The sequence below is a fragment of the Anas acuta genome, chromosome 5, assembly GCF_963932015.1.
Source record: "Anas acuta chromosome 5, bAnaAcu1.1, whole genome shotgun sequence".
Lineage (NCBI taxonomy): Eukaryota > Metazoa > Chordata > Aves > Anseriformes > Anatidae > Anas > Anas acuta.
Genome location: NC_088983.1, coordinates 17,204,526 through 17,232,034, shown reverse-complemented (window position 1 = coordinate 17,232,034; position 27,509 = coordinate 17,204,526). Strand labels below are relative to the sequence as shown.

The 27,509-nt window shown below is 40.7% G+C and overlaps 2 protein-coding genes across 10 annotated transcripts in view; one reads left to right on the top strand and one right to left on the bottom strand.

Annotated features, from left to right (window-relative positions):
• Positions 1 to 6,101, top strand: part of DGLUCY (D-glutamate cyclase) — a 43,936-nt gene extending 37,835 nt beyond the window's left edge. For all 8 annotated transcript variants that reach the window (XM_068682949.1, XM_068682952.1, XM_068682954.1 and 5 more), the window contains one exon: positions 3,989 to 6,101. In XM_068682949.1, coding sequence (XP_068539050.1) covers positions 3,989 to 4,132 — 144 coding nt within the window. In that variant the 3' untranslated portion in view covers positions 4,133 to 6,101. The remainder of the gene's footprint in view (positions 1 to 3,988) is intronic.
• GPR68 (G protein-coupled receptor 68) lies at positions 892 to 27,509 on the bottom strand. 2 transcript variants are annotated; one of them, XR_011096905.1, is made up of 5 exons: positions 26,672 to 27,509; positions 25,501 to 25,590; positions 18,346 to 18,465; positions 7,878 to 9,651; positions 892 to 3,824 (listed from the first exon to the last, which is right to left on the bottom strand). XR_011096905.1 is itself a non-coding variant. In XM_068682958.1 (4 exons), exon 4 carries the CDS (start codon positions 9,507 to 9,509, stop codon positions 8,433 to 8,435), a length of 1,077 nt encoding a protein of 358 aa, XP_068539059.1. In that variant the 5' UTR covers positions 9,510 to 9,651; positions 18,346 to 18,465; positions 25,501 to 25,590; positions 26,672 to 27,509; the 3' UTR covers positions 5,362 to 8,432. The 2 variants fall into 2 exon arrangements, 1 of the variants encoding a protein (XP_068539059.1); XM_068682958.1 differs by lacking the exon at positions 892 to 3,824 and having other exon boundaries at positions 5,362 to 9,651.

The following is a 27,509-nucleotide window of genomic DNA, read 5'->3' as shown; positions in this document are numbered from 1 at the left end:
AGTTATGTTAGAACCTTTCTATAATTAAGTTTGAATATTTCTGAACTAAAGATGGAGAAAGACTTGCAGAGGAATATTTTTAAATGCATTTTGACTAATGGAACTCTGAACACTGTGATATGCTAGGAATGCAGAGGTTCCACACTGAGAAAATTAAAATAACGAAGAGGGATGAGAACTGATATGCGAGCATCCTGCTAATCACATGGTTCTATTTTTAACTTGGCTGTGTTAAAAAATACATGCAGTGATCAAGTAAGGATTGTTCCACCATATTTATAATAACTGAGGAAATTCAAATCAGTTTTATTGGCAGAGTACTTCTATAGAGACTTGGAAAAAACACAGTATTGTTTGTGACCTCCAGGAATGCTAAGCAAAATGTAATCCATCCAGCGTAGATACTGTCTGTAACACTGAAATATTTCTACTGACATGACAGTGTGTTTGGCCTGAAATACCAACACAGTAGAGTAGAGTAGGTCATACTTTGTAGTTGTTGCTCGTTTGATTTTTCATATAAAGAACATAAAACTGAAACTGATCCCAACCGTTAGCTTAGCCATATATACTTACCCTTTGACTTCTGTGTGACATGTAAGACAGCTCCAACATTAATTATTTTTTCACTTTTGATTTTTTCGACTCACATCTTCTTGTTTTCCCTTTGAATTTACATATCCAAAAAAATATGATCAAAATTCCTGGTAACAAGATACTGCAATTAAATGTGATACTGTATACAGGAAATCTTTGCTTTTATTTTACTAAGTTATACAGCTGGCAATATTGATAATGATCCAATAATGAGCTGCTGAAAGTTCAACACTAAAATCTATTGAGATAAAATTAATGGCAACAGTTTTGTGGGAAGAAAGAAAATGACAAATCTTCTGACAAGAGGAGATTATATCTTTAATTATAAATCATAGAACAGTAAACAGCGCAGAAGATTTCCTGAGCTTGAATACATTAGTGTTCACATACTCCATTAGAATAAAATAAAACATCAGACCATTTATGGTTTACATGGCTACTTTCTGCCCAGTACAGCTTCTTTTAATGCTGTAATAATTACCCTAGTAAGATAAAAAGTGCCACCATACCCACCTCAGTGTTAATATTTGTGTGGTTGTAATTGGAAAGAAGACATTTGAGTAAGTGCCTAAGTACCAAACAGCTTTCTTATCACATTTTATTTTTCTTCCAGAAATGGCATTCTTTCCATGAAACCCATAGATCATAATTACTAAATTAAGAAGACTTCCCCTGAAGTATAAAGGTTTTCTCCAGCCTTGCATTAAAGCAGTATCAGGGTTGCAATGTAACAAAACCCAGAATTGTGGCATTCTCCATTCCTGCTCAACAAAATACTAAGATTTTTCTCAATGCATGACTTATTCTTTACATATATTTTAATAAGAGATACTGAGAAGCATTTGGTCATTGCTGACACCTTGATCAGTAAGAAATAATCAATCTAAATCATCTTTACCTACCTTTCAGGTGTGGAGTTGAATCAAGATTGTGTCAGTTAATCCGATGCTGGTTTGATTTTGAGCATAGTGTAAATTGTGTATGTTTCACAAGTGCAACCAGTAATGTTTGATGAGAGAATACAGACATAGTTATATAATATTAAGCCGGTTTTCCCTATGTAAGCAGAACAAAGAGCTCTAGCCTGTAAATATATAGGAAAAACAATTCAAAATAAGAAATGAAATTTTGCTTATCCAATTCGTGTGTCTCTTTTGTGACATGGGAGATGTAATTTGCCACTTTGCATATAGATACTCAGTGCCAAGACAAAATCTCTCTTTGCAGAAAGATCAGATGCTTCTATTTGCATTCATATATTCATACGTATCATCATGCATGATATAAGGTGCTGATAAATGACAATGTAGTGCTTTTTATGCTAAGAGTGTCTTCAGGTAATTTCCTTAAATAGCTGTATCATTGCTGTATTGTTACACGATGTCAAGACTGACACCGTGTAACTATAGCTATTTTTTCTTTAATAGAAAAAGAGTGGCTCATTTCACTTTGTTACAGCTAAGATCTAGGATGCATTACCAGGAAATATAACATATTTATATGGAGTGCATTCAAAAAGCAGGTTTCCAAGTTATACTGAATTCTCTGCTAAACAACCATGTAAGGTATGTTTTGATTCTGTCAGAAATGTTTATATTTTGGCCATATACAATCGTATGTAAAATACAACCATATTACGTATAAATTCAGATCTAAAGCTACTATATTCTATATGGTTTAGAAGTCTTCCTAGAAATGAAATTAAAAAAAAGTAAAGCAAAACAACATATTTTCTGTTATATAGATAACATAGACATTAGAAAACAAATATAGAAAACATTAGACATTTTAACATTGCAATGTTTTGGTCATTCATCTGTGTCCAGGATATAAAGGACTTTGTTAATGCTTTTGTAGGGAATATCAAACAAAAAAGTATTTGAACCTATAGAGCTGTCTGTCAAGGACACTGGTAGGGCTTCATATGGTAGTAGCGATTTCCATCAAAGCAGGGTCTCACATAACTGGAAGTAAAACAGACCAAAGACCAGAAGAGGCATTCTTAGAAAGAAGGCATTCATAGAATGAAAAGGCATTCTTGAGGAAGGAAGAAAAAAATATATGTATATGATTACATCAAGGTATTATGTAAGTTACGTGAGAGGAGGGGTGGAGGGAAGCAAAGATGTGAGTAGGCTTTTTATTCTTCTTAGATTTTTATTAACAAAATTTGAGGTTCAAATTATCTTTATATAAGGTCTTAGCATTTTCTGTAAAGAGTTTTAATACGTATATTTCATATCAAATGAAGAGAAGACTATCTAGAATAATGGCATTTTGAACACCTCCAGAATTCTCAAAGATTACTGAACGAACAGACAATTTATGCACTGCTGCCTTGAAGGGCTCTTTATTATAACTACCATGGTAAATGGAATGTGTAAGCTTCATTGAAATTCAACAGGAGGTTCAAAATTTCACAAAAGGAAGAGGTTTCTAAGTTCTGAGATTCTGGGAAATTTCACAAAACTGACTACTGGGGAGAAGAGAGAGGGGTCTCTTCTTTAATGCTGCTACTGAGGCTCTGGCTTTTCAGAAAAAAACCTTTTGGGAAGGGACAAAACAGCTACACATATGCCCGTTAGAAACCAGGCTGTTCCAATTTCACTGTTGACAGAAGTAGTGTTTTTTCAGAGCTGATTTTATCCCATCTTTTCTTCTCACAATGCTAACTGGCCCATAGGTCACAATGGAGGATTTTGATCCCTCTGTGTACTTTAACAGTTAAATTTGGAACATGCTTTATATCTGCTTATACCACTGTTTTGCAAGAAAATAACAGTTACAAACACAAAATTGAGTTTGCAGTTCAAAACAAAGGAAATCAGACATTACTTCAAAGAATTCCAGGAAAGAGCAACTTCAGGTTTGTATTTTTTCCCCCCCGATTCCTTTCTTAAGGGACCAGAATTCTCATAAAATCAATAGAAAAAGAGGATAGAGAGCAAAAGGCATGTAGTCATCACAGAATACTCAGGGAAGAAAGTGATTGTGCAGCCCAGTGAGGTTCTCTTGTTAGCCTTCTCCCCTGACATACCCTTTTCCTCCTCTGTACTTTTTCTTTAAAAATGCATCTGCAGCTTGTTGCTCTGCTAGGGAAACAACAGGTTGTTTTCTGAGGTACTTCAGGTGGAGGTTCCTCTGATTCACATCTGTGCAATACAGGAACTTGAAATCAGGCACTCAGCATCGAGGGACTTGAAATCAGGCACTCAGACACCAACATGCTGTTTGAGGGAGTGTAGAGAAGAAAAATGATGTTCACAAACTGCTATCCAAAATAAATACGGAGGGTGAGGTCAGAGTCTCCCTAGGTTTAAAACAAAGATCTTGATGAATGTTTTTGTCTGATTTGCGATATTAATTATGTCATATTCCTTTATCTTTTAAGGAAGAAAAGCTTCTGAAAGCACTTGTGCAGCACGGGGTCCGCAGTGGAAAAACTGCCAGTCTAGAAATGGAAGTGGACGGGCTGCCCTTCTACGACACCCACTCGCTTATGATTGAGAAGCTGCTGCAAGAGCTGAAGCAGTAACTGCCCCACAGGATTTCCAAATCAGGAGTTGCTCCTATTTTCTTATTTCCTAGTATTTTTCTGATCTTTTTTTACCTTGTAAGAGATGAGTCTCTGTCTCTTAAGTACTGGAGTTTTTATCTCTGGTGTCTTGTCCATGCACAACCTGTTATTATTGCCCTCATAATATTTTGGTGAAGCAGGAAGGGGATACCATAATGATTTGGTCTACCTTTCTTTTCTGTAATTTCATAATGGATATTAAATGATTTTATATACTAGGAGGTGATCTGGCTTTTACGAAGAAAAGTTCTCATTAAAATGAAGCATTGCTGTTCCTGTTTTACTAACCTTGTAACTGCAACAGGAAGTAACTCTTGTAACAACTTGGATTATAAATACTTTGTGGTGGGGAAGACAGCTGCAGCGGAGTATTCAAAAGAAAACAAAACAGTAAGTGTTACAGCAGTAAAAGTTGTTAAATACAGCTCCCTTGCACACTTCTTCCTCTAACACTGTTTTCTTGCAGCAGTGGGTCATTTGTGGAAGTGCGAGGAGACAAGGGGAGGGCTGCAATGAAAATAAGGGCAGCCCTGCAGACTTGCCATGTAAAGGGTAGGCTGCACTGTTTGCCTCCTTCATATCGGTAGTTCACCATTTATAAAAGGTTTAACATTTTGTCCCTTTCTGGGTAATACAGAAATACTGTAAATTTTTAATTCTTAACAATAGGATACCCTAAATGAGTTCAATCCATAGTGATTAAAAATAACGCTTAGAACTTTAATTTCTGATTGTGCTTTAAGAACATTTACATTCAGTATAAAATAATGTAAATGAATATTTAAATAAATTCCAGTTATAGAAATACAGGTCTTGATGAGACTGAGTGAAGAAAAATTAAATTACATCTCAAAGGCCTACTGACAGTGAACCAGTACACGAGAAACAGGTGTGAACTGCGCCTGACTTACATCATTGAAAGCTGTGCTACTACCTCAAAACTCAAGGTGAGCATCTGGGCTGAAGATGTGCTAGTTATCAGTCCTCACAGCAGGAAGGACAGGCTCTGTTTTGCACTGCACCTCTCAGGCACTGATGCTTTACCTGTCATACAATGATTATAATGGTACAAAAGGAGAACACCAACAGCATCCAAATGGCAGTTCTGTTTGCCCACTGTTTTCCAAAGGACAGTATTTCAACTGCTAGCAATGTCTTATATCTATTATTCTTTCTGGCAAGTGAGGTTTCTTTTTTTTTTTTTTTCCCTTCTTATCTAAGACAAACATGTAACGCTTTGAGAATAAGAAAAATCACTTTGTACCACAAACACCAGCATTCTTAGAACATTAATCTTCTGATTTCCTTGAGGATACACAGCCTGTAAATCTACAGGCTGTACAATCTACAACAGTTGAACATGTATGAGAGAAAATCTCAAGCGCCGGAATGCTGACAGACAGTCAGATTTGCCAAAGGTTCCCATGGATAATTTATGGCTCAGTCTTTTTTTTTTATTATTTTTTTATTAATTTTACTTAAAACCTTTTCGAAGGACACTGTGGTGAAACTGTCTCACAATTAGAAAATAGCTCCTTTAGCAGTCTCCAAAATTATCTAAAACCATTAAGTAAGATGTTCAGTAAGAGTACTTGAGTGTTTTGTGTTTTTTGTTTTTTTTTTTGCCAAAGCCAGTAACCCCATAGGATCGCATACGTTCATTGGTGCACAGAACCCACAAAATGAAGTTGATGTAATTTAAAGATACCTGTTCAGATAGAGTCATGTGATTTCTTTCTCTGTGTGCTACATGCTTAGCGACTTGTTACGCTAACAGATGTAATGTACATTATTCTTTCCAAACACTGACTTTCATCAAATGAACTTGATTTGATAAACTTTTTTACATTTCTTTCCAAAATATACATTTTAACAGACAGATTTTGTTAAGTATAAAATGTAATAAATTATTAGTCTTTTTCTCTAATGCGCATTTTAAAAATGCTTTCTCCTGTGCAGTCCCAAGCCCTGTATTTAATCCAATGCCAATATGTAACATATCTCTAGCAACCCTTGATTATGTTCGGGATGAAATAGAAAGGCTCTGAGGTTTACTTTCCTCCCATGGTGGTCGCAGTTCTGCAGCCTACGCCCAACCATTACAATGTAGGAATAGTTGATGAAATATTGACTTCGTGCTGGGGTGGGAGGGAGGAGTGACATTTCCCTCCCTGCCTGGTTTGCAGGTTAGATGATGATAACTGCAGCAGGGTGCTGGACCGTTTCCATCTGATTTAAACTGTAGCAGCTGACCAAAAGTTGACCACAACAAAGTACCAACATAACTAAGTCTTAATCTGTCAGACGGTATTTGCATGTAATGTGGTGTGCTCTGCATCCCAGCTAATTTAAACAACATGGGTGACTATAAAGAAGTAAAGCGTAAACAGGGCAACAAATGTTTTATCTTAGAACAAACCATGTGTGTGTCTTGCAGCATGTCAGGTCATGGGAGCCTGAGCAGTTGGCTGTGTTTTCAACAACGTACACGGATGGATTATGGCAGTCAGGAGTCCCTGCCTTCCAACCCAGCTGATACAGGCAGACTGGAGAGGCTGGAGGAAAGACTAACAGAAAGTAAAGCTAAACAGCACTGATAGTCAGAAGAAAAATGCATGTAATAAGGTAATTAATCCAGCATGGTGAGTGGTCTAAGTATAAAGAAATGCAAAAGAATTAAACAAAGCAAATGTTAACCTAAGCAAACCTAATCCCCTCCTTAGAGTGGGGACATGAATCCTTTCTGTAAAAGCAGAGGAGAGGATCTGTAGTCTCACAAATAGAATCGTGTGAGCCAAAGCCATAGTATAGTTATTCCGAACACAAAATGAACAAATATAAAAAGAAAATAATAAAAACATTATTTATTAAACACATCGCCTAATTACTTCTAGTATTGCACTCTCAGGGTGGTTTCCAGAAAACTCTAAGAGCATGCTGCCTTTTAAAAATCACAGACAAGCGAGGCTATGTACAGTGACATATTTGAGATACCAGGTATAGAAGGTCTGTCTAGACAATCTTTTGACATTAAAAAGAAACAAAAAAAAAGTACTACTGCATGTTATCAACTCTGGGTTGCAGAGACAAAGGTTTTCAAGAAGTGCTTGAAATTATAGAATAAGTTAAAGGATGAGGTAATATTCATGGTGTAACAGATACAAGAAATTATGATGAGATAACAAAGAAGAAACAGGATTCATTAGTAGAAAGAATATATATATAAAAAACACCCCACCAACAAAAAACTAGTGAGGACTTGGTTGTAGAAATACTATTATAGAGCACAACAACCTCATCTTTAATTGTCTCCAGGTATTCCTGTACTTTGTTTCTGTCTAAACCAGAAAACATTATGGATCATTCTCACATCATATTTCTGATACTGTATTTACTGAACAATGATGAAAGCCTAAGCTATAATACCTATGAGTGAAAACAGAGTTTGAGCAGAATCCATTTAGGAGTTTCACTGACAAATCCGCTATTATTTACCTGCATGGTGACACGAGAGACAAGATTTAGAAAGACACAGTCCAAATCAAGGTTCAGTAGAATTTTGTTGCAACTAAATTAATGTTTGAAGACAATGATTCAGAGAAATGCATGGGTTAAATGCACAACACATACTACAAACCTCTCGTTCTTTTCCAAGTCTACAAATTGAATTATTTATTCCAGTCAGAGCCAAGAGATCTCATACCTCTGGAAGTCAACAGAAGCCTTATGACGAGTTTCAACAGTCAATCCACACACTGAAGGTCTCAGCAGATGCTGAATTTCTTGTGCCTTTTGTTCCAGAACATCTCACATTATTTGATGAGTTGTTTTAGCAAGTTGGCTCTTGCAAAATCTCTGCACACCTTTAAACTAGCTGGAGAAGGAGTTATTTCAGAGAAGTACATAATGCATTGCAAAAATGCATCACTTTTTTATTTTCAAAAGAACTTATGGGCACATTTAACTTGTTCTGTCTCCAAGCTTTTCAACAGACTGTTGAGATTCTTTTTTTCTCCTGGTGCTGCAAAAAGACAGCAGTTAAAGAACCATACCATGAGTACTAGCTTATTTCAGTCAATGCCAGGTGACTGGTATTGAGTGGTACCATAATGACAACAGACACAATTGTAGCTAAGGGAACCTCACTATATTGCATTGCTAATAAGCCTTTGGGAGGTAAAACAGTTTAATACATAGATAAATCAGATGGGTACGTACAGTCATACATGGACATTTTATGTGGCCTTTTTGATGAACACTATAAATAGTCCATGTTAATTGAAGAGTCTTCCATTGTTTCAGTAGTATCACATGATTTTTGTAATAACCCTGGCTGTTGCTCATGTTGTGGCCTGTTGGGAGTTTCTGGAGCACTCAGCTGATAGGATTCTTTCATCTCGGTCTTTAGACATCCTAAACACGTTAAACAAGAGTCTCGTATCTTGGCAAAGTTATGGTAAGTGCTTTCACTGGAAAAACAGTACAATACTGGGTCAGCAACACAGTTAAAAGTAGTCAACAGGAGAGAAGCATGGTAAATGTTAAATATTTTGTCAGCAAACGAGCAGTTGTTCTCAAACACACTGCGAATTACAAGTAGGATATGGTACGGTCCAAAGCACACTAAAAAAATGAAGACAGTGCTTGAAACCAGTCGTTTAATTTGGATTTTCTTATTCTTTTGAGTGCCATGACTCTTATGGACAACTCTTAAAATCCCACAGTAAGCGAAGGCCAGCAGAAAGAAGGGGAAAAGGAAGCCAGCAGAGAAGCGATAGTAATTGATGTTGTGCTCCCAGTCTTTGATGGGGTAATGCTCAAAGCATACCACATGGCTCTCGGCATCCCTACTGATCTCCCCGCGTGTAAAGACAAAATAGGAGGTCAGCATTTCTTTGGTCCAGATAACAGCGCTCACAATCATAGCTGCCTTCATTGTCCGAAACTGATGAAACCGGAAAGGGTGCACTACTGCTAGGTAGCGGTCGATGGAGATGCAGCAGAGGAAGCCCACGCTGATATAGATATTCTCATACAAGAGGATGCCACAGATTTTGCACAGCAGTTCGTCATAGGTCCAGTTGTCATGCTGTAAAACGTACTGGATCCAGAAAGGCAAAGAAAATATGTAAAAGAGGTCTGCTACAGTCAAATTGCAAAGGTAGATACCCAATTCATTTTTAGCCTTGATCTGTAAGTACCCGTAGTACAGTGACAGGCAGTTGGCTGGCAAGCCTATTATGAATACAAATATGTATACCACAGGGGATAATGTCTGGTGGATATTATGGTCAATAATACACTGTATGGTTGCATTGTCTGTGGAATTCACCATCTTCTACTTCTCAACATGTATCATTCATCAGGGTCCCAAATGAATAGATGGAGAACTTAATTTCATCCAGTTTCATATACCCCTGATTTCATCCACACAAACTTCAGGCTCAAGTGATGACTCGCTGCAGGATGTTAATAACCTGGTGGTAAAACACATGAAAATCTTAAGAATATCATTATCAAATCATCGGTTTTCAGTAAGATGTGTTTTCCTAGTACTAAATTTTCTTACAGTCTTTGATAGAGGATAAAGCCTGTCTGGGAAATCATGATTCATATGAGTAACTCCATGTACTGTGCACATAAACAAAATTTTCTGTCAAAGAATTTCCAAGCAATTTACAAACATTTGTCACTTTAGCTTTATGAGTATCTAAAAGGTGAAGAAATATCATCTCTCTTTTACAGATGAGGCACAAAAGCAGTAATCCAATCTGTTCAAAATGGAAATATTTCCCTGGCAAAGCAGTAGTTCACTCAGACTTCCTCAGGGGATGCAAGGTGCACAAAACAGTTGATTTTTAATTTCCATTACTTATATTTCTCTTTAGATAAAAAATACCATAGAATATGCAGTTCAATCCATCAGGATGAATAAACTGGAAATTTTACCAGTCTCTTTTACAGTTAAGCATAAACACAGTCCCAAAAGCAAGCTGTCTGTTGGAAAAACACTTTAAAAATCTGGCATAATGTCTCTATGGTCTTAGTCCTACAAAATAAGCTATTACAAATTCCTTATTTGCCACAGACTCTCAAAACCATCCATCACTATCTGTATACATGATCTTCCCATTTCATCTACACTGAAGACGACTACAGGTGTTTTCACCCAAAGAATCTTCTACAACCCAAACATGTGCCTGTGCAAACATTTTCCATACTGAGCTATTACTGTTTCAGACTCATAAAAATCACTGCTGACAATGGGTTAGCAGCCAGTTCAACCAGGACAAGAGTTAAGCCTTCAGCCAGCCCACAGAGATTAAACCCTAGACTAAACGAAGACTCACCCTTTTATCACCTAATGTGATACGCTTGGTCACTTTGGCACAAGTGCTCAGGACTAGAAAAGAGCAGGGCAAACTGTGGCCCAGTCTTAGGGAGATGTATGCTTTATGTGACGATGCAAGATGGCGAGATTAGTTCTTTGAACCACTACTGGAAAATGCGTGGTTATAGCATGTACTTGGCTAAGGTTAGCAATTTATACGACCATCATAAAGCTTCAGTTAATTTGGGTTCAAAAGGAGACAGCACTGTCAGGGACAAAGATAAAGACTTGTCATTCTTTCCCATTTACTACCCTAATTTGCATTTTTCTTTGTGTCTCTAAAACTACTAAAATGTCTAAAACTGCTTGTGTAAAAGCCTGGTGGAGTCTAGCCCAGCGCAAGCTGTTCTGCTGCTCCTGTGCTCCTGCAGCTCCTTCAGACTGCCCCTCCAGCAGGCTGGCACAACAGTGACCATGGACATAGCAAGCACAGCAGCAGAAATGCTGTGGAAGGGACCCAGTCACTGACACCTCTGGTTTAGTTTGAAGTTTGCTCCAAGAGACTGCCATTAGCTTCCCTGTGGAACAACGATGGCAATGTTAGCATCGCAGGTGCGTACAGAAATTCATCTGTGAACTTACATGCAGATTTCCCAAAGGACTGTTACTTAGGGGGCATTTTTACTCCTCTAGCACCATCCAGCACACAGTGCTTTTCTCAGTGGCTACACACAACTGCCATGCAGCTTTTCAGTCAACAGGAGGTCTGGCTTCAAGCCTGTGAGCACCATGCACAGGATCTGCACGGAGACAGGTTTGACAGCCTCGCTATGCCACCTCACCTTCTCCATTCCAGGACTCCAGGCCAAGCACAACTGTAGTTGAGTTTGTATTTGGTACAATCTCTTTAAAATAATTTGGTGACTTTTACAGGTAAGAGTTTGTCTGCACGGAATGATCATCATACCCAGTTACAGTCTAAAATGCCTAAAAATCTGGGATCCATCATCTATCCTAACAACTAAAAGCATCCAGTCAGTGCCCAGCTGCTGTTGATAAGACCAAATTGATAATTTAAAAGACTACAGAAAGTATTTTGAAGGTTGTCAATACCTTTCAAGAGTCAGAACTGTCTTTATATGTTCATAGTTCAAGAGCTCTCTGTTTTCTCAGTGTTACCCAGTAGGCCAAAATGGGTCACAGTGTGAGAAAAAGCAGATGTACTCCACAGTTGCACTGTTTTTTTGAAAATGCTTCTTTTCCTCTAAGAACTCAAACTGTTTTTATTAAATTATGTTTATGTCATGAAGAACGTGATTGTAAAATTCATATCTGCTTAGCTTAAAAGTCTGGCCAGAATGCAGAATGTGAAAGACACAGAAGAAGTCTTATTGATATGATATTGTTCTAATATAATACACACTTCTGATTACAGTAATGTTTCCTGCTCCTGGAGGAAGTGCTGGTGTGTGCTGTTTTGGGGCCAGGAAGAGAAGGCTGGCTGTTGCAAAGCTCCAGATTCTCTTTGGCACAATAGCTGCTTTATGCTGCTCTTCTGGTCTGTGGATGAAGTGAGCTTGGAAAACTCCTTTGTTTCAACATCCTCAGTGTGTGGGCTCTGAGACAGCTCAGAGCCCTCTGACCACCTCGTGCCTCACCAGTGACAGCTTCAGTAGCCAAATGGGAAATATGAAGGTAGTTTACCTTTCCCCTTCTTTCCCCACAACCCAAGTACATTAACATAGCTCTGCACTGGCCAGGAATGAAACTGCGTGCTTTTTCATCAAGACTGGTATCAAAACACTGCAATGAGGGTGTCCAACGGATGTTGTGGAAGAACAGCCTTTAAAGACCACTCTGTTATTAGGAATATAATACACAGTAACTTACAAGCTCCCTGGCAAATTGGAAACTGAAGGAAAGACGATGCAGGGGATAGGAAAGACAAATAGCTCCCTCATTACTTACTAAGCCAGCCTAGATAGTAGGAGGAGAAAAATGAAAAAGTTGCTGTAAGAAAAACATCTGGGGTGCAGATAATCATAAAGCTGAAAGCAGCTATGGATGGGAACACACAGGCATTCCATTTAGACAGCTTTAATATGGAAATAGTGCAGCTGTGTGGGTTTTTTCATAGCTTAGTTTATGTAACACCTCCAGTATCACGAGTCCGCAGACATTTCCAGGCAAGATTTCTCTCTCTCTCTCTCATATGCCCATGTCTTTTCAGTGTTACCTACCTAAGCCCCAGTCTTGGCAAGAAAACCTGTAGATGAGCTCCAAACACTCCTCTTGTTCTTGGATGAAAAATAAAGCCAAGGATCTCCAGGCTTTGGAGAGCTTGACTTTTTCTTGTCTAAATAAGCCAACTTTCATCACTCACTGACAATTCAACAGCAGGTTCTTTCTTTTTTCCCAACCCCCTTCATACCCTAGATGCTGACAAAAGCACGATTCCCACCCTGCACTGTGAACTGCAGAGCAGCTCACACCTTCAGTGCTGTCTGCTGGTGATGGCAAAGGAACCAACCCAGAACCACTGACAATAGCCTCTTCAGCTCAGACTGAGTAATAGGATGGTGCCTGGCTGTTGTTTTCTTTTTTCTTCTTTTTTTTTTTTTCCCCAGTTTCAACGAGCATCACTACAAGATTCTTCATAAGAAATCTGTCTATGATTAGATCTACGCATTTTTAGCCAAAGGACTTCCTTGTACACATTTGCAAAAGTTGTGCTCACAGCTTGTATCATCCACAAAGCACTCGTTTCCCTGAGCAGGGAGGACAACGTGGCTGTGTGCTGTTACATGGCAGTAGATCTCTTGCTGTTTAATCTGTCCTTCCACCTGTCATACATCACAAACAGACCTGAGTCACTTGGCTTTCATAGCAAGACTTGGACCATGCTGCACATCTTGGAACCAAAAATCTGAGATTGTTTCAGTTTTGGATTTGGTTCAGATCATTACCTACATAAACACTGGCCTTTAAACCCCACACTAAACTTCCCCCAAGGATCAAGGGTTTGTCAGCGTGGTGCAACGCTGGTTCACAAAGCCTGGAAGAACAAGGTCAGAGGAAGGTGCTTGGAAGCAATGAGTAGTAGCAGGGACCAGGGAGCGGTGGAGCAATGTAAACTGGGCAGAGACTGGCAGGCCCAAACCTGAGTGAGGGTTAGCGGGGCGAGGTGGGGCGGCTGTGAGAGCTGCAATAGGAAAGGCAGGATCTGAGAGAGGGGAAATGGCACCTGGTTGCTGAGCATTCCTTCCACAGAAGATAACTGTGGTTTTATTACTATTTTAAGAGGTGCTTTCTGCCCCTTCTTGCCTCCTCCGCACGCTCAATCATCTCGCTGGGGTGATGCTCTGGCTGAAAGAGAGGAAAGAAGAAACAACCACTCCTTTGTTACCACCTTTCTTTCCGAAGACTATCAGGTTCCTAGCTACTTGAGAAACCTAATACTGTTAGACAAAATCACCCCAAAAATGTAGAATAGAGTGGAAACTGGGGAGCATGACTAAGGCTGACTATGAGGAAATGGCACAACAATGCCTGGATTAAACCAGAGGAATGATGAAGTAAAAAGGTCACAAGTGGAAAGAGCCAAAAAAGGCAATAAGGATGTTTCTTTTCTTTGCTGGCCAGAGTATCCAATTATTATTGGAATATCCCATTTCTTACTTCCCCAAGAAAAGGAAGGGAAAGGAAAGACAGGTACGTGAGGCAGAAGCAGAAATTGTAGATCTAAACATGGCCGAAATATTTGCTGTTATTTTTTTATTTCAATCTTCAGAAGCAAAATTGTGACCCAGTATCTCACTTTAAAAAAAAAAATAGAAGAGTGGCACAGACAAAGCAGATAAGCAAAGGCCAGCAGATATTTTAAAGTCTCTGTGCAGTCTGAGAGAATCAGCTAGAGCAATTTGTGAATTACTGCGGATGATGTTTCAGAACTTATGGCAGATTGGGGTAAAACAGACATATTGCTTGTCTTGAGAAGAGTGTTTGGAGAATCGTACACCAGCCAGCTCAGCTCCAACCAGAACAAGCTGTCAGACAATCGGTACACACACATGGGTATTTACAGCAGTGACTCACAGCTGCTCAGACTCACCCCAAGTGAGTCCTGCCGTACTTCAGGAGCGGAGTGTGGGCTGGGGCTGGCAGCTGCACGCACCTCACACCCTTCCTTGGGGAGATGGGAGAAGCTCTGACCTCAGCCCTGCCTGCCTGCTGTCAGAGGGCCGGCTCAGGCATGGATGGGTGCTCTTTTCTCTGCGTCATGCAGCCTTATCAGGTTGCAGCTCATGTTGCTGCTCCAGGGAGTGGAAATCAGAGTTGGAAGGGATGAGGGACAGTAGTGGAAGCTGGTCTCATCTCCACTGCTTAATCCTTGAACTTATTGCTTCCCATTCCCTGCAACCATCAGCCTTGCCTCACGCAGCCTCATACCCAAATGTCATCCCAGACATGGCAGTACCCCAGGCCCCAGAAACAACCCCCCACAGCTCAGTGCCATCCCTGTCCTCGTAGCCTCTTCAGCCTGGTTTCAGCCCTGACAGCCCCCTTCTTAACAGCTGTAGCTCTCATGATATCATAACGATTTCTTTCTCACACAGAGTCCCATGCACCAGGGCTAAAGATGTATGGAGGAAAAGCAGGACTTGAGAGAGAAGAATTAGCAGCTGCATTTCAGGACTGGACAAAGCCAGGGAGGATGAGGGGGAAGAGATGGGCAGCAAGGGCAGAAGCACTGCTTTACAGAGATGCTGCTGCAGTAAGAAACAGACGCATGGATTCAACAAGAAACAGTAGTGTGGGACCAATCTAATTTCCTTCTTTGATGAGGTATGTGTCTGAATTGCTGGAAAGGAAGCAACATATGTAGAGCATCTTGATTTCATAAAGACTTTTGACACATCCTAACATGCATTTTCAGTAACACCTGGGAAACTACAAAGGCATTATGCTTACTGCCTGATGCGTGATGCAACCACAGTCAAAAAGCAGTCACCTCTAGTCACTGTTGATCCGGAATGGTGGATTGAGTTGGGAGCTATTTGCCCTTTTCAGGATGCTAATTATTATTTTTATCTATTCATATGACATCGATTCATAATTTCTATCCTGTTAATATTGGGATAGAAAATGCACTTATTAAATCAGAAAATGATACTGAGTTGGGAAGGAATATGTAACAGTCAGGATTTAAAATGATCTTGGTCTGAAAGCAAAATTAAATCCACCAAGGACAAATGCAAAATTACCACGCTTGGAAAGAAAAAAATCTGTCAGTATTCAGTGGGGAATATCTGGTTATGCAGCAGGATGGCTAACAATGCACTTACAGACACTCTGTTACTGCTCAGAAGAAAAGAATTACAGTGGGATGTAGCACTTTCAGGGCATGAAGCCAGGTGCCCCCTCCACTCACCACTGGTAAAGTCTGTGGAACCTTTCTCACTAAGAAATACACAGGAAAATTAGAAAAAGTCCAAATGTTTTGGGCTACCAAACTGTATAATCCCCATCTCTGTCTCCACAAATTCAAAATTATATCACCTTACAGATAAGCATTTCCAGCAGGTAAATGGTTAGTGTTTGTGAAGCACTCAAACGTCATACCAATGACTGCCAGAGATGAATCAAACCAGTGGGCTATAGGACATTTATTAAATGTGGAAACAATTCTAGTGAATAAGGTATTTTATCCTTGCTGAACACCTGGGAGAAGGCAAGTTATTACACAGCTACTCGTAAGGGCACAATGAAAAGCCATGGAGATGCGTGCAAGTTAGTACTGTTACCTCAGGGACCTGAAACACCAAAGCTGCAGTGCTGGGACACTTGGTCTGGGCAGATCAAAGGAAGAGGGTGCTGGCAGGCCTGGAAGAAAACCAAGGCAATGCAGGTCGACTGCATTCAGTTTCTACAAGAAAGGTGCTCAGGTTTGGCTCAGGTACCCCAGTGGGGCACTGGTTTTGTTGAGGTCAGATAGAGTTGATATGACTTGTATTAACAGAAGTCCAGTAAAAATTACAATTTTTTCACTAAAGGTCACAGCCTGATTTAAATGTGCAAGTAGAATAAAAATTAGGTTGCACTGGAGACCTAGAGATTAGTCTAGAGACTGGAGATGTCTAATTGGTGACCCCAGAGCACTCAGTAGTGCTGCTCACTTTCTTTTAGTGCAGCCAGTTTTACATGCAGCATCAACACGACTTTTCAGGGAATACAATTAATTTCTCTGCTGACCATATATACATATATATAATTGGGCCAGTTTCTAAACCTTTCTCATTGAATCTGGAATCAAACATAACACTTGAAAGATAGATACCAGAGTTCATGGTCTCTAGGAGCATGAGGTATAAGTCACTATAAGAGAAAGCACACAGAAATACTGTTTTTGTCAAACTTCTATGTGACGAGCAGTTGGCTGCAAGGAGTTTTACTTCTGTTTTCTTCTGGCTTTGTCATCTGTAAAGCAGACAGGCTACCTCGGAGATTCTCTGCTGTACTTTCATTCCTGATTTGTTTCAGTCTGCTCTTTTCAATAGAAGCACAAACTCTGTACGTCCTATTTGCAAGAGAGCCTTACCAGGGGCATAAAGTAAAAAACGACTCTATGTTTTTAACCCTCTGAAACCATCTTACATAAATTGGGGAGAGAAAAAAAAAAAAAAAGGCAAGAAACCCCCCCCAACCCAACCTCAATTTCTCAAACTGAATTCCCTTCTAAAATTATTTTAGGTCTCCACACAACCCATTCCATATTTGTTAACTTGTGAAGGGAGTCGTCTAACATGAATCTCTGCATACAACAATAATTATTCCTCTGTGTGTTTGTTTCAGTGGGAGGAAACCATAGAAGTATTCCAATAATTACAAATCACTTTACTTTTGTCATTACTGTATGACTCCATTTATAAGCCTATTGTCAAAGAAGGAAGCCAGCAACATTTTTTCAGAACCCACATAAACAAAAGACTAATTAGTCAGCACTGCCCAATTTTCCCTAGCACAGACATGCAATTATTCACAGTATTGGGTAAATCACTCCATTTGCTCAAACTTTGATATCTTGGGAATTTGTCTCAACTTCTTCATTTCTGTTTACCATCAAATTTCTCCAAAGTCTGAAGTAAGCTATTTACATTAAATATTTCATCACTAAAACTTTGGATGCCATGTGAACCACAATGGTGGTGTAGTTCAGGGTTTCATGCCCATACATGCCACTAGGAATTGATAATGCTAATTTGAGTAGCAGCTTCATCTTAAAATCCTTGATTCATTAATCTTTCATCTTCTCCTAGTACATTAATACTTGTTGAAAGCACTAGATTGGACATTGAATATGTTGTGTATGATTTTTTTTAAATAATATTCCACTACAATGGTCTAAAACAGTATAGTTCCAAATATTGCAGCACATTAGCAATGGCAAATGTTTACTCCTTGCTTCCTCCAGTAGTTAGTCCCATCCTCCTCTATCTCAAGCTTTACCACCTCATGGAGTCTTCTAGTAGAGAACATTTTAATGGCTTCATTTGGTGGCTTAAAGGGTATCAGGTATGTCATTAACTGTTCTACAGAATTTTTCCCTGGCCACCAACAGCTGAAAATATTGACCTATGCAGCTAAATGTAAGTGGTGTGGGCTGACTGATGCAAGGCAGCTAGAAGCCAATGAAGATAGTCAATGTATATTAGAAATGAATTAATTCATATACTTTCACGACCTCTGAATTTAGTTCCAATGCTCACTTCCCATCATGGTAATGTAGTTTAATCTTACAATTGCCTTACAGTGGTGCACAGGATGGAGAGGTAGTACTCACCACCTGCTGAGACTTCCCAATGCAATATGTTTCCTCTGTGTTGGTTTTCTCCAGGAGTATATTGTTGACTCCAGTTCAGTATATGATCATTGCAACCTCCTCATCCTTCCCAGTGTTCTGCTGTAAAATACAATATGCTTTATTAATGACTTCTTCTATCAGATGCAATACGTATCTCATATACAGCAGTTTGTACATCAGTTAAGAAGAAGACTTGGTGTTCTAATTAAAAGGACAAAGGTTAGCCTAGGAGGCTGCCCAGGGAGGTGGTGGAGTCACGATCCCTGGAAGTCTTCAAAAGACGTTTAGATGTAGAGCTTAGGGATATGGTTTAGTGGGGACTATTAGTGTTAGGTTAGAGGTTGGACTCGATGATCTTGAGGTCTCTTCCAACCTAGAAATTCTGTGATTCTGTGATAATCTGCTGGGATATTCAGGGTATTTTTTTCTGAAATATTGACATTTTCCAGGAAGGTAAATTTTGCTTTTCAACAAGTTCCCCGTGCCCTCTCCATGTATAGACTCCGGGGTACTGTGTAGCACTGAGTTACTGGTCCATGGTACCTTAGCTCTCTTACAGCACCCAAAAGTGCTCAGCTGCTGCCTTTCTAGGTGGTTTCCTGCTTAACTGAAAGTTTAACTTATGAAGTGGGTTGAATGTAGAACATTCAGGTTTGTGGTCCATACTGATCCAGCTGTTTCTTACAGAGCTTCATTATCTGCAGGCTTGTTTAGTCTATGATGAGGGCAATGATGAGGGCAAACACAGCGAAAACCTTCAGACATGATAAAGATTGTTGCAAAGAAGGAAGCGTGCTCTCTGGGTAAGCCTGAACAAGAGACTGGCTTAAACACCACAAAAAAAGTTTCCACTAGCAAAGGTAAGTGGAGCACTGGGGTAGGTGGTGTGTGGGATGTAGAGCTGTCTTTAGCAAACATCTTGAGGATGGTCCAGCTGATGCCCCTTGAAGGCAAAGAAATGTTTGGAGAGCTCTCAATACCCTCCCCTATGCTCTTCTCTATTACTGTTTGTCAGGTGATGAGGCACATCAGACCCTCCTGGTGACATTCAATAGCATGAATACAAACTGTATAAATCTGACATGAAGTAAAACCATTTCCACAAAAAAAAAAAAAAAAAAAAAAAAAAAAGTTTTGAATTAAATCATCATTTGGGATTTGGGAATTTTTCCCCTAGAAATTAAAGATATTTGGAAGTAAAATCTACATGACTTTACATGTACAAAAATATAATTAAATATATACATATATATATATGTATATATAAGTTCTGCTGCTGTAGCATTTCATTGCAGATTTTTGTGCCTTAGTACTTCTTAGATGAGGCCTGTCCATATGAAGGACAACTTGATGTTAGGGTGTAAGGAGGGCAGAGGGGACAATAAACACACATTGTCCCACATCTCAGACTGCTTTATGTTCTTTACCTGGGTTTGGGGCTGTTTTACCGAACGCAGGGTCCAAACAACTGACTGAGCACAGGGAAGTGCTGAAAAGAAACTTCACTTTGGAAAATCCCTATTTATGGTAATAATAAGTTCACACTATGCGTATTTTCAGGCGAGCAGTCCAACTAATAGCAGGGAGATGAATCATATAACAGGAATTAGTCATGCCACAGTTGTCTCAAGCAGTTGGCTCATAGCTTTTGAAAATGACCCTCATCTGCCCCCTCCTTCCTGCTGTTAAAGATCAGCCAGGTGGATGACGTGACCCTCCAGGATTTCACCACTGCGCTAGCTCCTGCCCTCAGCATCCATCTTCTGGAGGCTGCCGGGATGTACAGGGCAGTGGGTGGAAGGAAGCTCCACTTGCACCACTTTCTGCATAAATCTTTAATCTCTCTGTTCCTCAGAGAACAACTCCAAATCTTCCTTTCCCCCAGCTAAAACCTCAGCCACCTCAGCCTCTCTCTCCCATAAACCTCCTCAGTACGGAAGCCAGAACGCCGCCCTGGCTCTGCCTCACAAGTGGGCAAACAGGTAACGAACAACTGCAGACAATAGAACTGCTCGTAATCCCGAATTTGTGTGCCAATCCTCATTTAAAGCGAGCTGCGAAGAAGAGCCAAGCCTAAGTAGGTCTTACGGATTAGAAACCACACAAGCCATGATCAACAAGCAAAAATACCAGTGAGGAACAAGGACTGGAACAACTGTGTTGTAGGCTTGGGACTCAGAAGTAGGAACTTCTCCCTCCTGAAGTAAACGGGCTCTGATTCATTTCACCATCTACAGTCTCGGAGCAAATCGCCTCACTCCTCTGATTCATTTTCCCAGACTCTGTCTGACTCCTTCCTGAAGCTGCAGCCTGCTCCGATACCAGCACCGCACTCCCCCGGGCAATGCCAGATGTCTTGCCAAGAACTTAGCAACTGAAGATTTAGGTGATATCCGCACGGCATCTCAAGCACTGCTACCTTCCTTCTGCTGCCAGCGTGCCCCCCGGCCTTCGGCACCGCCACAGGCCCGTGCCCCTCAGAGCAATGCTGCCAAGGGAGCTGTGGCCCCACACACGGGGCCCTGCAATTTCTGAGCAGGCTGAGAGTGGGCCACAGCCCCCTGGCAGCCCCCTGTGCCAGTCAGTGCTCACACGGCTGGGCAGAGCATGTCAGGTGTTAGCCCATGCCTTGGCCCAGACACCTGAGGCACCATACAGATATAGCAGATGTGCACTGACAGCAGCTTGCTCTCCGTACCCACAGGCACTTGAAGCAAGTTAGGGACCAAAGGAGGGACCAAATTCTCCTTCTGCTTACATCTGTTATAATATCACTGCTTCCAGACAGTGTAATTAAACCTAAGTATCAGAACAACATGCCCTCCGAACAGAACCATCTCATTAACAGAAAGTAATTAGGGAAGCTAATCCCACTTAGAGCAACCAAACGCTCTGTGCAACTGTTCCCCTCCCTCACTGATAGCTCACTGGGTAGAGCCGACTGAGCAGCGCTGCTGACGAGCAGCGACTTGGACGAGCAATAATCAACTCATCACGTTCAAAATTCAACTCATCACGTCTGGCAAACACCAAAGTCTGTCTGGGAGAAAAAACTGACTTGCCAGGTGTAAGTGAAATGTGGTTGAAGCTCTGCTGTGTCTAAAGAGATTGAACAGATCTCCGGTCAATGTTTTCACTGTTGCACGCCCCAGCAAATACTGACACATTCAATAAAAGCCATCAGCTCTCTTTTAAATGCTATTATCTGCATATATGATTCATTTTGTACAGCAGAAGTTTTAAGACATGGAAAAGTAAATAGCTGTTTATAGTATTTGGAGATTTTTCACTTCCTCCCCTCATTTTTCTTTAACTTCATTTGTATTCCTCTGTTTGGCTTCACTTTGATCACAGAGACAGAATTCACGACAGGAAAGAAACCCAGTCCGTGCCAGCACCTAGCATCGCGTGCACTGTCACCATGTACCAGCTTTGTGTTTTTGGCTTACGCTGACCCCATTGTGTGTGTTTCAAACGTTTCTGTTCTAAATCCTGTTCTTCGAGCCTAGCACACCATCCACCCTTCCACGCAGTGCTGTTTTAGCCGAGCTTGTTTCCTTTCAGCCTCAGCTGAGTCCCCTCAGTTCAGCCCGTTACGTATTTTTTTGTGGAGAGGGCATGCATGTGTGTGTGTCTTCAGATAGTCCCCACCTAGCCTGTAGAAATGTAACTCTTCTAGCTATCCCTTTTTGCTGCCTTTAATTAAGCTTCCCTCTTTTGAGCAGTTTCTTTCTTGGAAATTAGACAAGTTTCCAGAAGACCTAAGTCAATATCCATATCTAAAGCTTGTTCTGCAATGTTATTTCTCAGACTTCTAACGATTTTGTGCCTTGGACAAAGTTTTCCTCTGTATTCTTTCCCTCTTTGCTCTCGCTCCCTAGATGATCACTGCAAACTTCAGTTCTTTTCACTTTTTTCTTTTCTTTTTAACTGGAAGATGCAGGACTCCAGCAACCCAGTCCCCAGTGGAAATATCATTCTAAACAAAGCGCTGGCATCTGTATCTGCAGGCTTCCTTATATTTTCATTTCCTAAATTTTCATTTCCTCAATTCTCCTAATTTTCATGTAAAAAATATTTTGTTACTCACATGATTTTAAGTGCTAGTACCTTAACTTTCATTGCAATTTAAACAAAGCCTGGCTTTCTATTCTATTCCTTCACTTCTGAGCATCCTCATTTCCTGATGTACACAAGCCCTTATTCTCTCCTCCACTTTCCCACTCATACCTCTGTACCCCTGCCTGGCCTTGCAGAGGGTGTAAGAAGCCTTCCTCAGCACCCTGCTATTGAGTTCTTGCACTTCATCTCTCTGCTGAAGAGCCTAAATGTTGTTTCCAGCCGCTCTGCATCACACCTTCAGATGACACCAGCGTTCACATGAGCCACGACTACCTGCCTCCCCTTGCCAGAGCCCCTGTCATTTTTGCCGCCTCTCTCCTTGGGAGGCAAGTCACAGCATCCCCTCTGGAGTCACAAACTCAACATCCATATGCTTGAAAAGTAACTACCCTTCTCTTATCTACTCTTAAAGAAACAACCTGCCCACGATAATGGTATTATAAATCTGGGAAAAAGAGGTTCAACACAAAAATTGAGAAGGTAGTTGAGGAACCATGACCTCACAGAAATGCGAAAAGCTTACTTTCTAGAAAGGGATAAAGTTTATTTCATAGCATCAGAGAAGCAAGCTATGGCAAAAGTAACAAGCTTCCTGTAAACCATTCACACTCCCCAGCATTCACTCAAGTATTTTTACAGGGGAATTCTGATGAGTTATTGGGTAGAAGATGGACAAGCTGCTGTAGGAGAGGTGGGATTCTAACACTAGTCAGAAATACAAGCTTTGCATTGGTGTGGAGGTGTAAGATTATCTCTGAAATTTGGACACAAGTTCGAATTCCAAATAATGTTATGCCATGATAAGTTAAGGCACCTTAGTTTAAGCCTCTTCCTAGTTTAACAAATAATTCCTACATTGAAAGCTATTTCTAATTGCTTTTTAAATGTAGAGCATAAAATAGGTACATACTCTTATTAGATATGTGCATAGACAATAAATCATCAGCCATCAGAGTAAAATTTCTTCTTCCTTTCACAGAAGGAAAATAAAATTATTTGGCATTTTATTCAGGTGTCATTAAAGTGACTGAAGTTTGATAGTCTGATTGCATTTGCTTTTGTAATACATTCATTCTTGATCTCTCACTCCTCAAAGCTCGTGTGTCTTTACTGTCAGCCAAGAGCAAACAATGTGAGAGAAAAGAAATTTGAAAGCTTGCAGAATGAAGCAATGATGTTCAGGAACGAGAGATTAAGCTCATCCTGCAGCAAAAGCTGCCTGTAGGAATTTTTAAGTGGAGACTATCAGGAGGATGCCTGTTGTGGAGCACCAGCAGCAGACTGCCCTCTCCGTTACCTATAGACCAGAATTTCTATTTGCTTCTGGCACAGTGACAGGTCTGTGCATAAGCATCCCCAGATCAAACCCCAGGACAACCTGGCTGCAGATGGATTTGTTGCCACAGAAACAATTTCTGGCGGGAGTGCTCCACAGGGAGGAACAGAGTTTTGTATCCTTCAGGTGAGCCCATCACTCAACCTCTCTCTAACAGAGCTTTTTAAGCCTAATATTCAGTCTTTTTTGCTTTTTCAGGCATACCAGCTGTAGCTTCCAGATGAAGTGGCAAAGTTCTGCTTTTGCTACCCAGTAGATTAACAGAGTTCAGAGAGTGGTTTTTAGTGAAGACAAAGGAATGAGAATTTGGAGACAAATTACAGAGGATGCATCCCTCAGAGCATGAAGTGCAATGCTGTTCCTAGCTGCTGATTATTACTAATACCTTCACTTAAAATTATTGGCCAGTTTCTCCTAAACATTAAAGCTGTTCTGTGTCTTTTCAAAATCAAGTACTATCAGCTGTCAGGGACAGCAGCTCTGCAAATGCTTCAGCTGGCAGAATAATTGATAACAACTGTTAAAAGCCACTCAAAATAAGCTTTATAGGAAAAGCACATCTCTTAGAGGAAGCATCCAGCTAATTGTAAGGTAATCAGCATCACCAGGCCGCCATGTTCTATTTCCACAGTTTTTGTTTAAAAATAATTAGAAAAGTTGTATAAATGCCCTCATGAGACTGAAATAACTTTTTGTTCAGTTAGCACTGCCCTGACACAAGAACAGGCAGCAGCAATAAAGCCCCAGCGAAATGTGAGTGTGCCCTCAGGTCAGATCTAAAATAACTAGCAAGGACAAACTTTTCATCTCCGTGAGCTGTTCAAACAGGATGCCAGCAAAACTCGCAGTGACATTATCTCCTGGTTCATCTGAGTGACAGCAACCACAGGGCTGCTTAGGAGAGGCAGATGTATGTTGATATGTACACCTCTGAACACGCATCCCCTCCTAACTGCGCTCGACCCCAAATAAGAAGTTTCCAGTCTGACCTCTGCGCTGAGCCATCTTCCAGGCTCACAATGTTAGCTGGCACCTAGCTCAGCTGGGATGCATCCTTCTCAATTGTCTCCTTTCCCCTCCATCTCTCTTCTCTCTTTTCCTGCTGTCTCATGTTCTTTATAGTCCTCAGGTCCCAGAAGTAAGGGAGTCATTTTTACTCTGCCAGCCACAAAGTGAGTTAAATAAATCCCACTGCAGATGCCAACTGAGATTTTTTAAATGAAATATTGGAACCATCACTTCTTTCTTAATTTAAAACTGTGATATTCAAATCACAATGCTGTGATGTAGACATTATCACCTTGCAGCTGTGCCCCACTATCACAGAGCAACGTACTGGTCTGATTCTGTAAAACCAATGCTTTCTCATGGTGCACTCTCCTGGCCCTGGAAAGATTCCTAAAACTTTGGGGATTTACCTTCTATTTTCTTTTTGGAATTACAGCTTTATAGCACCAAACATAAGATCAGCTGGAAAGAACTACCTTCTGCCTCTTCACTGATGTAACAGAGAGAGCTTACAATTGCATGCGTAGAAGCAGCGAGATATGGGGAACACCAAAATACGAGGAGTAAGATGGGGAGGCAGGAAGGATAGCACTGAGGACAGTACATTTTTGATTTGCTCAGAAAAGGAACAGAGGAGTGGACATTACATGCATGGGGGATTGACTTACTTCTTAGCAACTTCTTGATTAAAGCAAACTTGAAAGAAGAAGTGGTCAGATGTCATACTCTTCTGGAGGCAATGTGAACACAGGGTGTTACTGTGGAAAAAGTCACAGCAGGAGCTGATTAACAGACTGCTCAGAATGTCCTGAAACGCTCACAGTGACGGTGTCACATCTTATGAGCTTGTGTGTAGCCATTTTTCCTTGTCTCACTGTTAAATTTCCTTAATTTTTTACTAGATATCTGCACATGTTCTGAACAGAAAAGCACAGCACAAGGCTGAAAATTCTTCAAAATTTTCCATTTCTCAACTCCCCATCCCCAACCCACAGCACACTTGGAAGTGGATCTCTCAGTGATTTACTTTCTTGCTTGCTTTTCAAAGACTGCCAAGAACCAGGAAAACACGTAAGTAACACAGGCAACCTACATAATGAATGTTTTTAATCCTATTAAAAAAAAAAGGCAGATTAATTTCTGATAGAATGGATTTAGTTTCACTAAACAAACCTTCACATTTAAAGTTTCTCTAGTCAGGTTCTGAACAGCAGCAGGAAAAGTGTCTTATCGTTTGGAAAATATATTAATGGCAAACATTTGAGAGACAAAGACAAATCTATATGGCTGTACACAGAGCACCTACAAGGTTTAGCAGTTTTCTGCAGGTATGCCTAACTTTTGGTTATGTCTTCAGGGGAAGTGAAATATTTAAATACCTTATTAGTTATTTTGAAAAATTTCTATCTAGTCAACTCCTACTAACTGCTCTGAAAATGACTACTGAAATTTATCTACTGGCTATTGCTCCTGTTCCCTGCTGCAAACACGAGACAGATTCTTAGTTTATCTTAACAATTCCCTCTCATCAATACAACTTCAACATTTGGCTCTCCTTGCACCTAATTGGAACTCCAGAAAGTTTTTTTTGGAAGAGCTTCTATTTGAAGTTTTCCACTAGTGGGAACTTGCCAAGGAAATTTATTTTGAAGTTGTGAATTTTTGGACACATTGCTTTGGTTGAGTCCTTGGAATCCCTCCTTTGTTTTGCTTTGCTTCACTTTTAACAACGTAGCCAAAAAACTGTTCTGCCACCTTTCCAGGAGTCGTAACATTATATAAGCAATGACAGAAAAATTGTTTGCTTTTAAGAATGAATAGGTAAAAAATGACACTCACCTGTGAGCAGTTTATACAAAGATGGTTTTCCTGCAGAGCAAAGAGCAGAAGACTTCCCTTCTCCCAGCTTCTGCTCAGGCTGCTGGCGAGGCTGTCTTCCTCCAGCTGTGAGCAAGGCTGCCGGTGAAACAGTGCAGGGAAGGAGGAGGAGATTGTGTTCCAGCTCCTGTGCTCTTTATAGTACAACTGCAAAGGAGTCGAGTCAGCCAGCCCAGCCCTCTCCTCCCGCACCCACTCATTCATAAATGAAAGAGATGACAGTGCCAGAAGCAGACACTGAACACAGAGATGGGAACGCACACGGAGCTGCTCACACCCCTGCCTACCACCGCTGGCACAACCGGCAGACACCGCGCTGCAACCACGGCAGCTGGTGCAAAACGGCTGCTGCGTGCAACTTATCTGAGCACACACAGATGCTGCCTTGTGCAGGCTGTGTACTCTCACAGAGTACACAGAGCGTTACAAAGTATACAGAGCATCAGTGCTGTTATTGGTGTTATTTACAGTAAGCTGTTCCTAGTTCTCACTGAGATCAGACCTTCGTTACGGCCAAGCACAGCCCAAGCTGAACTCTGCACAAGGGAGCTGCTGCCCTGCATGTGCAAGAGCAAGGTCTGGGAGGGTGCTTTTTCCTTCCTGTTGCACAGCAAGAGAGACTGAGGCATAAACAAACTATACAGTTTGTCCAAGGTCATTCAGGAAGACTGCAGCAGATGCAGAAGCTGGCATGCTGCTGACTCGTACCGCTGCTCTTATTCCCGCACTGGGGAAAGCTGCCCCTCAGACTGTGCATTAACCTGTCCATCACTCACACTGAAAGGCACTGCTCCTATAG

Bases quoted from the DNA above. Each gene is read 5' to 3' on its own strand.
- GPR68 (XM_068682958.1), bottom strand. From the start codon at position 9,509: ATGGTGAATTCCACAGACAATGCAACCATACAGTGTATTATTGACCAT.